The 16,734-nt window shown below is 40.6% G+C and overlaps 1 protein-coding gene across 4 annotated transcripts in view; it reads left to right on the plus strand.

Moving 5' to 3' along the window:
* The window catches only part of XRCC6 (X-ray repair cross complementing 6), a 367,025-nt gene that overhangs the window by 228,441 nt on the left and 121,850 nt on the right, over nt 1–16,734 (plus strand). For all 4 annotated transcript variants that reach the window (XM_044066525.1, XM_044066544.1, XM_044066515.1 and 1 more), the window contains 2 exons: nt 1,681–1,864; nt 5,750–5,936. In XM_044066525.1, the coding sequence (XP_043922460.1) occupies nt 1,681–1,864; nt 5,750–5,936 (371 nt within the window). The remainder of the gene's footprint in view (nt 1–1,680; nt 1,865–5,749; nt 5,937–16,734) is intronic.

A 16,734-nucleotide genomic window follows, 5' to 3' on the forward strand; every position in this document is an offset into this window, starting at 1 on the left:
GAAGCATGTTCCTGGAAACCAGCACATATTATGGATCATATGTATGTGACCAGGGAATCGTAACACTGTTGGTGTACTTTTCGCATATTGACAGTACCTATTGTTATGTCATTCTCAAACCTGTTTAGCTTGTGTTATGTGAATTTTATATCACTTCCGTGAACTAATTACTAGATTTTCTCCAGTTCATACTGCCATATGCCAATGTTAAGTTGTCTTGGTTTATAGCGTTATTGACTAGGAAGTTTCATTGTATGCAGTATGTGTAAATATATTGCTCTTAGACTTTATCTTGTGTACAAAATAGCCACCCACATGCCCATTAGTCAGATATTTACACTGTCTACTCTGTACTTTGTGTCTATACTTAACTCATTTCCTTTTGAGCTATGTTGGCTGTCTCTGTGGGATAAAGCCCTCAGTTCAATTAGCAGTTCAGCCCTTGGAGGAGTAAAATGGGATAAATTAAGTGGGGAATGTGTTCATATGGGAGGAAGGGAATAAAGAGTCATTGCACTGTAGACACCTGTTGGAGGAAAGGTGTCTTGTAGATAACAGTAGTTTAGACTTGTGTTTGGTCTTTGGCAAACCATGTATGTAGTAGCCCTTGTGGAGCATGTGCAGGAATGTGCACACCCTCAGGAGAAAGTATTGGATACTCTTGTATCTTCAAGTGCACAAGTAGCACCAAGGGAAGTTATAAAAAAAAAAATGTAAAACCTTGGTGGTTGACTAGATGACATGACTGGCTCCTGTGACCCTTGATCACCCTTTTGTTGAAGGGTAGGCCTGGTTCATTGTAGAAGACATGCCGATTAGTTGGCAGCAGGGATAAAAAGACAAAAAAATTAAAATATATATATTTGTACATTTGTTCATGATATAGCCATGGAGGATGAGTGAGGGAATACTGATACATGATACTGTATGTACTACTTGTTTTCCACTTCCTAATAATATTACTTTGGAGAAGATGCTCCGAAACATTTTTGGGGTGTTGCTTATAAATATGGCTACTTTACAGCAAATTACAAGCCTGTCAGTCACCTGTTTTACTCATGGTCTCATTTTTGGGACATTCCTTTCACTGTTCACGGACACTGAATAGTTATGAATTATTATAAGGAGCTGCTCTGATTGCATTTTTGAAGGGGGAGCTTGATGTCTTTTTAACAAATGGATGCATCTGTGTGAGTTTAGTGATTACGTTTACTGCTCATCATATCTTGAGTGCTGCAGGGCATCTCCAGTTGGCAACAGTTGAGTTGGCATGATTGACAGGTGGTGTGGCGTTTTATGGAACATATGTTTGAGATTGATATGCCCCAAAATTTTTGAGGTAGTTCTTTCTCTTTAGTAATTGCACTCAAACTATCATATTTTCATTGAAGTAAATATCTGATGCACAATGCATTAAGTAAGTTTAAAGAAGCTAACTGCAGAACGCTTAGTTTGTTTACTGATTTTTAAATGCTGTACTACAAAGTAGTTTGACTTTTGCTGACATGCTTGGTATTCAGAGCTGAAAGTTCAGTTCTTTGTTTTGTGCTAAGGCAAGAAATGCAGTCTTGAATAATATTTCACTGCTATTCCTTAATACTAAAGGTTACATTTTACAGATTTACTAGCATATTGTCATTTAATAGTGACTGAAATAATTCTAATCATTTTAATTTATAGGTATCATCCTTGATCTAATGAACCTTAAGAAACCAGGTGGGTTTGATGTCTCCCTCTTTTTCCGTGACATAATAACACTGGGGAGTGATGAAGATATAGAATTCCATACTGAGGCATCTGGGAAGCTGGATGACCTTTTGAGGAAGGTTAGAGCCAAAGAGCACAAGAAAAGAACCCTAACCAGGTGAGTTTTGTGGATGAAAGAAGAGCAGATGTGGATGAAGATGCAAAAATGAACCTTTTAAGTGCTGCTTTCTTGCTTTTGTGATTCCTAGGTTCATAATAGACTGTTCATCAGATGGATTGTCATTTATGGCCTAGCCTCAAAATATCGTTTCATCAGTACCCTATAGCACAAACTAACTGCTATCTAATTTCTTCTATTTTCAGTGGGGGTATGAGGGGCGAGGCCAGGGGTGAATTTATGGTTTCCCATCCATTCATCCAGGTTGTGTTTGAAGAAGGTAAAGGAGCTACTTTCTCTCATATTTAAGAAGTGTTTGTTTCATAAGAGAGGAATTCTGTCACTAGCAGGTCCTGTTTATACTTTGGAAATGTAATTTCTTCAAGCAGGTATCTGAGGTGGTTGTTTCGCAGATGTGTAAGAAGTCGAATATGACTAATTTATAGCTGAGGCAAAGTGCCTTAAGGCTAAACTATCCAGCCTTTATTTAGTTGAATCCTATTTGTAGACCAGTACATAAGAAAAAGGAATTGCACTCTATTATGGGCCTGATAAGGCAGGAGTAGAGAAGGATAATATAGCAATAACCCATTCCTGGGTGTGGGTAATGCGGGATTTACCCACGGTTGGCGTGGTTTGGTCCCGAGGATGAAGCCCAAGGAACCAAACAAAGACAACCGTGGTTAAATCCCGCATTACCCACACCCAGAAGTGGGTTATTGCTATTATACTATGACATTATTTAAGAAAAGAAATAATTACTTTTCTTAAATAATGGCATTGTATAATGCCTCTTTGCTGCCCTTCCGCAGCTGCCTGGTATCCGTGGCAGTTCTGATATACTGCGCATGCCTCGCAGTACATCAGAGCTGTGGCCAAAAGCAGCGGAGAAAGCAAGATCTCCGTTGCTTTTACTGTTCGCTATGTTAAATGGGTTTAACATAAGACAGCTTTAAAATAAGCAACGGAGCCGTTGCTTATTTTATACTGTCTCGCTATGTTAAACCCATTTAACATAGAAACAGTAGCAATGGAGATCTTCGCTCTCCGTTGTTTTTAAACCTGTCTGCTATGTTAAATGGGTTTAACATGGCGAGACAGCTTTAAAATAAGCAACGGAGATCTCCATTGCTTATTTTAAAACTGTCTCGCTATGTTAAACCCATTTAACATAGCGAGACAGGTTTAAAAAACAACGGAGAAAGCAAGATCTCCGTTGCTTTTTACACACTGTGTCGCTATGTTAAAGGAGTTTAACATAGCGAGACAGCTTTAAAAAAAGCAACTGAGATCTCAGTTGCTTTTTTAAACCTGTGTCGCTATGTTAAACTCCTTTAACTTGGCGAGACAGTGTTTAAAAGACTTGTACTAATGGAAAAAGTCCGGGCGACCGGACCTTTTTCCATTAGTATAAGTCGATTTACAACGTGCACGCTGGCCAATCAGCGTGCACGTTTTGGAATATTAATGGGGGGTCATGGTATAATATCTTTCTTTGACCTAAAAGATATACCCATAGTAATTGATCTAGATGGATAAAAGGATGTCCTAATGACAGTAGATACATAGTGCTGAAAAGCTAGTTCATTGTCAGTGAAAGTGCCAGGTCTCCTAACTATCAGTTTTCAAATAAAACTCAACTGTGTGATAGATGCTTAGGTATTCATTTTTGCTAAAGTAGCAAGCAGAAGGTTTAGTGCTGGGATCTCTCCTTTTTGGCATATACTTTTCTAATCTCCATACTGTCATACCAGACCTCTGGCTAGGCAGATTTGCTGATGACTATGAGCTGAATTTTATTATTCACTCCTCTCCAGGTCTAAAATCGCTATAGTAAGAACACGTCTTTATGGTATAGAAGAAAAGGGCTTAAACTGAAGGTAAAAAGGTGAAATAATTGTTACTTTTGGTAAACACCCCACTCGTATCCAATTTACAGTATAGCTGGTATCTGACTCCAGATGGATATAGTACTCTGATACCTTGGTGCCTAGGTCAGCATCTCCCTCTCCTTCAACCACCATGTAGCGGCAATAGGCAGGAAGTCCTTCTAACTACCCTGGTTAAATTCTAAAAGCATCCCATCCAGTTCAAAGTGAGTTATCCCTCTATACTCTGTCCTAATTAGATATGTTATAGATTACAGTACCTCTTTCAGCATGTACGTAGCCAGGTATACAGTCCATCTAGAAAGAACCTGAAGTTTCCTAAAGATCATTGGTCTATAATCACTTGGGTACCAAGACAAACTTAAGTATACTCTCTCTTTTAGGATGCTACAAGGAGATCTGTCTGGCATTCTATGCTGTCTGGGACCCCAGCAGACTGGACCTCTTGTACCTCTATTAGCTCCACAGACACTCAAAATAATAATCTAAATCTTCACCAGCCCATAAAATGCATTGGAGGGACACATTTATTACCCAACCATTACACAGTCTCTGAAACAAATTGCCTTTATGTATTTAGAACAGAGAGGCATCCTCACATTTTTTTTTAAAAATACTGTGGATTATTGGATGGGGTATCTGCAAATTTATCCCTGGCAAGACATGTTTTGCCCTCCTAGTAAAGGGAAGTATATATATCTTGAAGGGTGGGTATCAGAAATTAACAGATGGTCTCTTGGCTTGGTGGTCTTGCAACTATCCATGAACTCTTCCAGTTTACAGGTAGTGAACTTTGTTGTTATCTATTTATCCCCCCCCCCCCCAAGTGAGCTACATTGTGTAAAATTGCATAAAGCTCTGATTAGAGCTCTTACTTTACTACTTACTGTTTAACTTTCAAACTCATTTACATGAACTGCTTACTTTATTTTACAGTTTACTAGAAATCTTAACCACTTCTAATTTATTATCAACAGTCTCAGAAAGAGCATTACTACAACTGCATCAGATGCCTGGGGTTCATCCCTTGATCAAATCTGAAGTAATCTACACTTCTAGTCTTCCCCAAACTTTTAATTTATTCCATAGTAATACCACCAAGTGCAAATCCTTCAGGAGCACTGAGCAGTAAGATGAAAGTAGCACCACGCTAAATGTCAGTGTGTAAAATCAATAAAACTTTTGTTTTCAAACAAGGTTGACTAACAGAATCCTGTGTTGTATGTATACCCAAGAGGTTATAATGAATACACTTGTAATATGGTTGTTCTTGAACTGCAAGCTTCATGTTTATTATAGATTTAATTTCTATGTCGTGTAAGTTGCATATAGACTGTCATTTCAGGTGTGGATGTGTGTGTGTGCGTATTTGTCTGTAAATCAGTATTTGTAATAATACATTGCAGTGTGTGCATTATGTTGTGCATGTGGCTCAGGGCATGGCTGAAAAGGATTCTGTACCAGCCTACCTACCAACCTAAGCTCATTATGTATACATGTGCATTATATTGTGTAGTGGATAGCACAGGTTTTAAGAAAATAACTTTGGTTAAAGTTAATGCTGTTGTAATTTCTGACGCAGAGTTTTGAATTCTAGCTTAGATGCTAGGGTGTAGCTAAGCATTAAGCTGCAGTTTGTATTAGAGAGCTTTAGTGGATGCCTTTGATATGGTAAGTAGGCATGAAGCCACCAACTGAGTGTCCTTTAGCTTTTGAGAAGTTAATTAAAATTATTTGAAAATTGCTTGTTGTTACTTTTGTATTTTAGAAAGTCACATAAATGGCTTTCAGAAGAGAAAGTGTATATGAGAAATGTGTTGCATAAATGTATGAACTTTTAAGTAGAAAACACACTAGAATTGTTTCCTCTTCATGTTAATGCAGTTAAATATGCTAATTTTAAATACGTCAATTTTTTATTTATTAATTTTAGAAAAAAATTAATGAAAATGAAGCCAAATAAAATATGACCCACCAATATCTTATTTTTCTCCAGGCTTAAGTTTAAGATGGGTGAAAGTGTGACTTTCTCTGTTGGAGTTTATACCCTGGTCCGTTCTGCTACCAAACCTTTCCCAGTGAAACTTTACAGGGAAACCAATGAACAAATAAAAACCAAGACCCGCTGGTTTAGTCCAGAGACTGGGAGCCTGCTGCTCCCTAGTGATATGAAGAAAACACAGGTATATTTGTATTTTTATCTTTAAAGAATTGGCTGTAATGTACCGTCACTGATTTGGTCTCTCTTTCTGAGACTTCTATTTTGTGATATTTGATAAGTTTTCAGAAGTGCCTGAAATAGGGTGGTGAACACTTTAGTCATATATTTTATAGCAACCATGTTGAGCTAGATTTGATTGTTCTGATATTATCTACTCATATAATTTAAAGAAGTTGGAGTCCTTTTTCAAGACTAAACTGTATTGATGGTAGTTTATTTGTTGTTAAATAACAAGGGATTAATTGACTGGTTTAGCACATTTGTGCTAGTGTTAAACTTGTGGGAGTCAAAAAGAGTTTCCCTGTATTATTTTTAAGCCGTAGATACTTGGCTGTTAGGCATACTACAGTTATTTAAAACATGAAAATGTTAGTAGGCGTACTATAGTTACTAAAAATGGAAATGAAATTCCATTTTCATGAGTGGAAACAGAATTAAACTACTGTAATGTCGAGAAAGTAAATTTAAAATTTAATTTCCATTGTAACTGTTTATATCAACTATATATCCAATGTCTTCTCCAATGATCTCAACTGTTGGTTATATCTGGTACAGCCAGATCTGAGGTCAGAAACATCAGACTTTAGGATCCAAGGCTCCTTCCCCCACCCATAATCCTACTTATGCCCTGGCAGTTCCTCAGATCTCTCCTGCTTACTTGTAAGAGACTGACCATGTCTGGACAGATAAGCGAAGTATGTGATGATTTGCTGAGGGATCATTTCCTGTATTATTCTTGTAACTCTTGGTATTAGTTATAGTAGCGCAGGCATTTCCTGTTCCCCCTTAACAAAAAAATTAAATAAATTCCCTTTCTCTGTATTTAGATAGTTTCAGTATCCTATCTCCACTGTAGGTAGATTCTGTGTGGTTTTGGTGGCATTGGCTGCTGCTTCTGTGCAGTTTGTTGTGATTGACTAATACTTTTAGCCATATCTGACAAGGCTTTGGGTTTTAAAAAAGCTTTCTGCTTGTGGACATACAATACCCCCTCAAGAACCACATAATAAACACACTTCTTGTCTGGGGGCAGCCCATTTTGAAAAGGATTGCCAGTTTTGTTCTTTGGGCTTAGGTCTCTCTCTTGGACTGACTGTCCAAATTACTGCTCAAGGGCCTCCTCCCTGGTTCAGGAGGAGAATTGGCTTCATTCCTCTCAGGTTCCCTCTGCTGCAAGAGAGCAGCAGAGAAGGCTAAGGAGGGCAAGTCTAAAGAAAGAGAAAAGGAGGGGGGACAGAGAGAAGTACTGAGAAAAGGCTTCATAAAAAAGGTCTCTGGACCCTACAGGTTGTGTCCAGCCCCTAAGCTTTCTAAGCCATAAGATCCATTATTTTTTGGAACCAGTATGGATGTGCTCTCCTTCTCCACCTTTTGATAGTGGAACCAAGATTTTCTATGGAGCTGACCACCTCTCAGCTCCAATCACCAATTTTACAATAGAAGAGGTCCCTTCACAGGTCCTCCTAACCTCCTTTGATGGCCTCTTCACTTGAGTCCATATGGTCATTGAGGCATTTATTCAAGGTGGATGTTGACAGGATGGTGGGGAAGTTCCTGAGGACCCAGATACAGATGGGAGTCCTTCCCTTCCCTCCCACACCAGGAGTGCTGGAGGCAGTCTCTGCAATCCCGTCAGCTGGTTTCACCTTTCCCAATCTGATCTTCAGATTCAGTGGTTTTAGATCAGAGTATTTCCATAGGTTGCCTTTGTAGGAACTGGTAGTCTGTCAGTTTTCAACTCCGACCATTTCCTCTTACCCACTCAACTTTGACGGCATCAAATCACGGGGAAGGGGGATCTAGAAATGAGAGGTTGGTGTTGGCTTGTGTGGGGGTCAGGATCAACTGAGAGGCTGTCTGCTCCGTCCCTTCCCCTTGGTGCATTCATGCTATATAGCTCTGTTGTGGTGTCAACGTTGGAGCTCAGCCAGACCATGTCTTGAGAGGGAATCTTGTCAGGATCCTTGGATCTTAAGCATACCTCTCAACCTCTAAGCATAAGAAATATGGACAAAGCCAAAAATAATGGGGGACGAAGGCCCAAAATGAGGGGCAATTTTTAAATATTGCTCTTGTAAACTTAAAGCGATAGAATAGTAAATTTTGTATTAGCTTCCATTTTCTGATAGATATGAAGTCTAAAACTTAAATGGGCATTCTGTAAAAATCAGGACAGTTGAGTCATGATCCTAAGAGAATCCCTTTGAGGTGTTTGAAAGGGTGTTGTAATTATCAAGAGAAGAGGTATTCTGCCCTCGCTTGGATTTGTCCTCGTCCCCTCTGGCTTCTGGGATATCGCCCCAGCGTCATCCTGTTCCTCAGGAACAGCCAGCTTCAGTGGGCCTCGACAAGGGTCACAAGATGAGTTCCCTTCAACTTTTGAATATTACCCAGGAACATTTCATGTAAAAGGAGTCATTTAGGCTCCTACAGGAGTTTCTCACTGGACATACTGATTCCAGTGAAGGGCAAGGGTCCCCAAGGTCTAAAGACTTGTCCTTTGAGAACATCATGAATTACTTTAGCAAAGGGGGGTGATAGTAAACTTGACACCCCTTTCCCAAGAGGAATCTGTAATTCTTGAGCCCATTGAGCTTGGCCCATCTACGTCCTGGGTGGTTCCTCTGCCAGACAAACTGGTAGACCTGATGTTCCAGTGGGCATGAAAGGAGCCAGACATAGTGGAGCCTATACCTCCCAAGCCTGACAGAATATTGGTTTCACCACAGGACAGGCCTCACTGGAGCAAGGTGCTTGCAGTAGACTCATTCATGGTCATAGCAGCCACAAAGATAAACCTCCTCTCTCCATCTCACAGACAGCGAGTCCCTGGCTTTGGACAGGTTCAGAAAGTGAATTTATACCTTTGTGTTATTTTCCATATGTGCACTGAACTTTCTAGCACACCTGACAAGATTTCAGAGGGACCTGTCCAAGGAGCATTCTAAGTATTTCAAGTTTCTGTCAATTGCCTTAACTGTAGAGTCCCTTAAAAAGCAATGGGTTTGCAGGTGGCAACATTACAGTCCTTTTCAAATATGTCCTTGTGCCTTTTATCCAGCACGGAGGATGGCACATAAATAGTGGCAGGCACTGGCATTGCAAGATGTCAACACACTTGGATTCATCTTTGTGATTTTACAGAGAAACTAAAGACCTCCTTTTTGAATGATTCTTTTAATAGGTCCACCCTTTTCGGGTCCAAAGTTAGTGACACCCACTAAAAGTGAACAAGATGGCAAAATCATGTCTGCCATCAGCATCTGCTTCTCCACCCATCAAAGTACCTTTTCTTGGAGCCAGAGGTGGTAAAAGGCTATGGTTCCAAAGGTTTCAGGGTTTTGCACCAGACACTTGTATAGATGCCCTACTGCCTCAGTACAGAGGAGGAAACAACAACAATGGGTGTCTAGCTGAAGACGGAAATGGTCCACAAAACCAGTGTTTTTGTGGTCTGTTCACCAGCGAACCCCTTCATTGGTCCCAAAATGTTGTCTGACTGATGCACTCTGGAGGCAGTTGGGAGGCACAGATCCTTGCATCTTCATGCCTGGTCAGCCATCACACCCAAATCATGGTTGCAGAGTTGTATTCCAAGGCTGCATCTTTACTTGCCCGCCTCAAAAGTGGCAAAGAAAGTTTCCTGATGTTCCACTTCCACAGAGGAAGCCAGCAGCTCAAGAAATCACAAGGTTGCTAGACCAATCATCCTGGAGGTCCCAGGAAATTCCAATTTGACACCTGTCCAGGCACTAAAATTAGTAGGATACCATCTGAACACCACCTTGCAGGTAGCCAAACTCCCGGAATCCAGATTAGCCACTCTACATCAACAAGGCTCCTTGGTTCTGCCTCGCCAAAATTCCATGACAAAATCCAGCCTACATCTTTTTGGCTGTATGGCAACATCCTTCATTCTTGTTCCCCGTGCTAGATTTCACATGAGGATGTTACTTACAGTAGACCCTCTTAGTACAATGGTCTGTTCTGTACCAACCTTTGCACTTCCGGTCAGACTCAAGGATCTGCAGATGGCATGCTCAGTAGCAGCCAAGTTCTCTTTCTTTGTAGCCCCCGTAACCAAAAAATGCTTCACTTCTGGGGGGCGGCATTTTTTACAGGAAAACTCTCCAAGGTATGCGTCATTGTTCTGGAGATGAGGGTAGCCTTCCAAAGTTTTCTTCCCCAGGGGAATGATTGAGATCCAGACAGCATGGTGGTGGTGGTCTAGTAAAACAGAGGAGGAGGAACCCACTCACATTCATTGTCGGGAGACTGTGGGAGTTTGGCAGTAGACTATACCTTCCCAACACTTTGTTTCCAATGCATATCCCATGGAAATTCAATGCATTAGCAGACAAAGTTGAGCAAGTCCATTCTTCTGCCCCCACAAGTGGTCTCTCAAACAGTGGCTTCCAGGATTTTCAGCTGCTGAGGTCAAACTTGCTGTGATTTGTTCACAACATCATGAAACATCAAATGCAGCAGCTACATTACCCGGATTCATGAGGAGGGAGAGTTACCGAGGGACACTGTAGCCCATACATTGTCCCCAGGTCCTCCTGTATGCTTATCTGCCCATTTCCCTCATAACCAACTCTCTGCAGAAATTGTTCTGATGCAAGGGGAAGGTGTTCCTCATTGCTCCCTTTTGGCCTCGAGATATGGTTCCCCTTTCTGTGGCTTCACTTGGTGCATCTTCCCTGGGTGCTGAACCAAATACCAGATTATATTTCTCGCCCTGAAGCTAACTGCTTAGCTTCTCCATTTCCATTGACGCCCAGAAATTGCAGGCTGTCAGCTACAGTGATCCAGATATTATCATCTCAAAAGCTTTCGATCAGGAAAGTGTATAGTAGCAAGTAGAAGAGTTTTTCCATACCTGTTAAGGGTGCAAATCTCTTTTCACCTCCATTGCCATTAATTTTAGATTTTCTGGCAGATTCTTTTCAAGCAGGAGCTAGTTTATTCAATAATCTAAGTTCTGGTAGCCATTTTGAATTTTTACTTTGGTGAAGAGCATACTCAAATTTCTTTGTTGAAACTATCCAAGGTATTTTTGCAGGGCACCTTCCTCCTACCTGGACCCTGTGCCACTTTGGGATATTATGATTTCATTCCAGGCCTTGAAAAAAGCCCTTTGAGCCTGTGGCTACTACAGAATTGGAATTCCTTTCTTGGAAAATGTTCTTTCTGTTGGCAGTCACTTTAACTAGAAGAATTTCAGAAGTTCAGGCCCTGTGTAAACCACTTTATTTCGTCTTTCACAAAGATAATGTTTCTCTTTGAAGTAATCCTGACTTTCTCCCCAGAGTTGCTTTCATCTCTGCCTTGAATTAGGCAATTAACCTTCTGGTTTTCTTCCCCAGTTTTTAAAACAAAGGGTAAAAGTTTATCAAAACCAAATAAAAACACAAAAACCTAATAAATCCAAAAGACGTACACAGATTTGGAGTACCAAACAGCTTTAATTCTGGTACCTTGGGATTTTGCCTTCAAGGGATATCGGCATATCAAATTCTAAAGCTTAAATATACTAAACAATTGCGTTTCAGAATTTGTCTATACATCCCACTTTTAAAGTGACCAGTGCACATTATACATAAACACATCCCTTAGTCAAGAAAAGGGTAAAGTTGGCATAATAATAGTTAAGGTGTTAACCTCACAGGTACGAGGAATAGGATTTGATTCTGACCTCTGATTATTGGTAAGGTGTTTAGTAGCCTGCAGCACTGATTTGTCTAATATTTATCTATAAAACTATGAACATCCAGTTAATGTTTGAGTAGTCTGAGGTGTCGGGCCTCATGTGTTTTAGGGTTGGGATTTGTATAATGGTTAAAAATTTTACCTCACAGGCACAAGGTACAGGGTTTAATTCTCACTTTTGAAAAGGAAATTGACTAGGGTTAAAATGGCCCCACAAGGGCAGCCTGCCTAATACTTACATATGAATCTATAGATATATTTTCCATTTGCTGGATACTCATCATCGGTTACATTTCTATTTGCATTGACCCAAGGACCTCAGGAAAACTGACCAACTTTTTCTCCTTCTCTAAAGCTAAGTAGTATCTCCGAGGTCACACTGTCCTGTTGGTTATCTGATTGCATTATGTTTGTTTTTACCATCAAAGGATTGCCTCTACCTCACACACCTAATACTCAAGGCTGTTGCAACTTCCACAGCTTTCTTTTCTACAGCTTTTATTGATGATATCTGTCCTGTAGCTACTTAATCCACAGTGAACATATTTATTTCCCACTACAAACTGCACCTGAAGTCTAGGTCTTGGGCTTCGTTTGACTACATCATTCTTTGAAGCATCCTTCCATGAATCCTCTCAGAGTTTGTTGTAGATGGGGACTCTGTCCCAACAATTGAGATGGACAGGAGCGGCCTTAGGTCAACTGATGCCTTGGCAAAAGGGCTGCATGCCGCCCCCTACTACACCATCTTGTGCCCCTATCCTAGTCTACCTACACCAAATACTGGAAAACTGCCCCTGCTACAGCAGCACCCTAGGCGGCCGCCTAGTTGGCCTATGCCTAAGACCGGCTATGGAGATGGAAGGAAAAGGCAACATCTGATACAAAAGTTATGTATTTACCATAACGCTAGAGCTGTGTTGCCGCCTTCCATCCATCTCAACTTTACCTCCCTCTATCCCCCTGCCAAATTGTCATTAGTTTAGCACCTGATTGAACATACTGTACTTGTCTTATTTACATGTAAAGTTTTTCAATAATCCCTCCACTGACCCATCATCTTCTTGATCCTGCATAGCCTCAGGTTGTTCTGTCCAGTTTCTGTACTTATTATCCCCAAGTCTCACAAATACTCCTTCCTGGATATCCTGAAGGTGACTTTTTTTATTGAGTAGGCCAATGACTTGGGAATTCAACCTCAATGATGCTCATTGTTAGGCCTGGGAACAGTGAACATGGAGCCTGGGAGCCATTTTACTTAGTGGCCAATCAGTTACCCTAGCTGTGGAGGCGGTTAGAGCAGTGTTATCAAGGCATTTTTGCTATCCCTGTGTTAAACTTGAGATGTCTTGTGAGGCTTCCGGTAGTAAAGAGCACAGCTTTATGCACTGCCCTAAGTGACAAAATTTCAGACTTGGCAAAGAAGAGAGAATGTGGAAGCATGCTTAACTTCTTTCAAGATAGTAGAAGGTTGAGGATACCCAGGAAAGTATTTTGTAGTAGGTCTGTCATGTGATCTCTGGCGAGTACTAGAGCACTTATAGGAAGTGAAAGAATTAGAGGATGGACAATGTTTATGGTTTCATCAATTTATGTCTTCACACTTGGCAGCCTCGTGGGCCTCATTTGCTGTTAGCTTCCTCTCAACTAGTGAGAGTTGAGCTTGTGCTTGTTTAAGTATAGGGAGAGGCCTGTGAGAGAAGCAGACCACTGTGCCTGTCATAAGGGTAAGTTGTTCTCATTGCCTCTCCCATGGTCATCAAGCAGGAACATGCTCCGGTAGCACTTATGTCTTCTCCTAGAATCTCCCCTAGAATCCCCCCCAGTCCTTCCATATTTGCAGAACCTGTAGGAGAAGCCCAGATGTTGGACATGTACCACTTTTCATGTGGTAAGACCTTTCCTAGCAGTTGCAGAAATGCACTAACTGGAAATGTGTCCTGATGCCAGTAATAGACTGTACATAGAGGTTATCTAACAGTTTGGTGAATGTCAGTCAAGCTTGCTTGTATTGTCGACTGTACCTAGTGATTAGTAACAAAAAAGTGCAGTAAAATGCATGAAAATAAATATTTATTTACTTTTGGGGGGCTAAGTCCCCATCCACCCAGCCCTCCCCCAGTGGGAAGCTGTGCTGCCCCACTCCACATACCATAGTGTGCTAATTCTGAAGTTGAACCACTTCCGAAGTAGTGGGGAATACTATGCTTACCAGCAAAACTAGCTATTCCCTTTACTCTGAGGCAGTGTGACATTGGCATTAGTATGCTTATGTGGTTTATGATTTTGCAGCCCTCACATCATAGCCCTGAAAAAAGTTCACATCTGTTTTCTTTTCCTGGTATGCACATTTAGTAAGTTTTAGGTGCTGTGCGTTTGCAGAATGGCTTCTAATGACCACTTATGAAGCCACTTAACCAATAAAAACAACATTGAAACATAGAGTTGCATATGGTTGTGGTAATTGTCAAAATTGTAACTGGAGACTGTTCAAACCATGATAACTTTCCATTCATATGATAATTAGTGCAGCTGTATTGTAAATTAATTCAAGTACTTTGTTTTGATGCTTAATAGTCCTAGAAAGCAAAATAGACGTCGGGTCTGTTATTTAGCAGTGGTTTAAAGAAATGTATTAGCAAATATTTTATGTATTTATTTTAGAAAAAGTATACTCAATACTTTCTACGTGCATTGATTGCACAGATTTGCAGTTGTGCTTTTATGGTAATTTATACTTTGTATCCATATGTGTAGTAATTTACATTATAATGGTCATTAAACTGTTACATAGGTACCACCCCACCCCCTAGGATTAGCCTAGTTTTCACACACAAAAAAACTCCTGCTACAGCTTTTCAGCATATTTGCCTTGACAATCTCCACAGGCTTCCACAGAACACGTAAAGTGTTCTTCAGAGGTGTTTTACACATAAGGCCAAAGGAGGAATATTGAACCTGTGTGTGCTTTCATTTTTTGCTGGATACATTAACTGTACAGCCACCTCAATCCATACAGTTGGCAAATCTTTCCCGAGGGTCTTTTTTTCTGTGGGTTTAGTTTTCTGCCAGAAGATTTTCAAAATTACAGGCTCTGACATTTTTTTTTATTTTTTATTTATTTATTTTGGGGGGGAGGGCGGGGTGTCAGCAAGAATAAACTTCTTTAGAAACAAATTATCAAACTTTAATATATACACTGCTTCTTTATAAAGGGTATGAATGTTGATTTTAATTGGCATGTATAACTTTAAATGCTTTGTAAGAGTTTTATGGTATTATAACTGATGACTTTATTGTTTAATTGCCTATTTAGTAGTGTATATGAAACAAGTGTGTGATGTGAAGTAACTGTGTACTCCAAGAAGGCAGTGTATGCTGAGACGTCAGAGAGGAATACATTTTATTCATTGGGTTCCTGGTCTTTGTTTTTCATTGTATTTGCTGCTGTTGCTTTGCTGTTTGACATTTTTAATGCCTAACATGATGTTCAAGAAAATTTTTCACCAGTCTCATCTGAATTTGTAAGTCCTCTCTGGTGAGTCTCTGACTGGGATATTTATTCCTTTCTTAGTTTAACGTCATTTTTTGTGTTTTTTTTCCTAACTCCTTTGCTTTGTGGCTTGTGGGAGCTACCTGTTAATACACGCTATAATGCCATTTCTGGATTAAGGAAGTGTGCCTAGCCCTAGCATTCCAATTTCTTTCTGTATCTCTCAGTTTGGATCCTGATATTTGTCATGAAAATATTCCCATGTAAAACTAGTAAAAAAAAAGTGCAAATCATTAAAATGTTTGTGTTATGACGGGATGACAAACCAGAACCCACACCAGCATTGTGTGTACTGTCTGAGAAATCACAACATGAAGCACTGCCATTGAAAGCCAACATTTCAGCCAGGCCATCCAAATATATAGGAGAGAAAAGGTGTTTGGTTACCTGACAATCCTGTAAGATGGTGGTAATTGGGAGTGCCCAGTATAGGAATGACAAAATGGCCCCTTGCATAATCCCATGTCTGGGCACTACAAAATGACAAAGGATGTAATGAGCAATTCTCAGTCATGCCGTCCTCCAAGATAACTTCTTTGTGTCTGCGTGTCAGAATCTCTTCCATGACTAGAGCAGGAGCAACCATCTTTGTTTGTATTCCACAGTATCAACACCAACCTTCCTCTGAGTGACTGGCATTTCTGAGTGGCGTCCCACCCCCCTCTCGGGTACAGCAGTACACTGTGGAGAAAGTTGAGGAAGTCCCCCTCAGCCTGCTAGACCAAGACCTCAAAGTCATATAGCTGCTCAATGTCTGTTGATACTCCATTTTTATGGCTGTAGAAGTGCACGCTTATGGAAAGTGTTGCGATGCCAGTAGTCAGATCATTATGTCTTGCCTCCATGCCTAGGGAACACCATCATCAGGTGTACCCTTCCATGTCTACCATCAACCATTTTTGACTTCTGATGTTTGCCTGTTGCAAGTTGGTCCTTATGCATGTGTCTATCATGTCACCACCAGGACTGAGTCAAGTAGAGGTTCTTCCTCACAATCTGTGTGCTGTAGTGGTGAGACACTGAGGAGATAGAGGCATTCATTCTTGAGAAAGATAAGGCCAGTGAAACCTCTTCCTCAGATGGCCCTCACCTTTGGAGAATCTCTCAGGCTTATGGGGGGGTCCTCATTGGACTGTCATATGACTGTGACCTCTCTAGAAAAATATTGGAGTATCTGAGAAGGAGCAGCCTGTTTGGGTTATTCTTCTTATGGAGCCATTGCTCATTTGGTGCCTTCTTTGCATCCTAGAACTATCTAGATGTTTTTGCCTAAAACTCTGAGCTGAGTGGAATCGGGTCCTTTCGAACAGTCTTGGAGCTGACTCCTCTCTGATCTATTATTTAGCATAGATCTAAGAGACTGCAGCACTTTGCTGCTTTGCCACGTGATAAGGTGGACAAGAAAGCTACACACACCGAGGCGCAACTCCCTCAGCGGTTTGTCTCCCATGCCCAGATTCTGCTGTCTTTTGTAAAGAGCTGTATGGCTGCTGTT

Source organism: Protopterus annectens, chromosome 1.part0, assembly GCF_019279795.1.
Source record: "Protopterus annectens isolate FY-2018-M chromosome 1.part0, PAN1.0, whole genome shotgun sequence".
Lineage (NCBI taxonomy): Eukaryota > Metazoa > Chordata > Ceratodontiformes > Protopteridae > Protopterus > Protopterus annectens.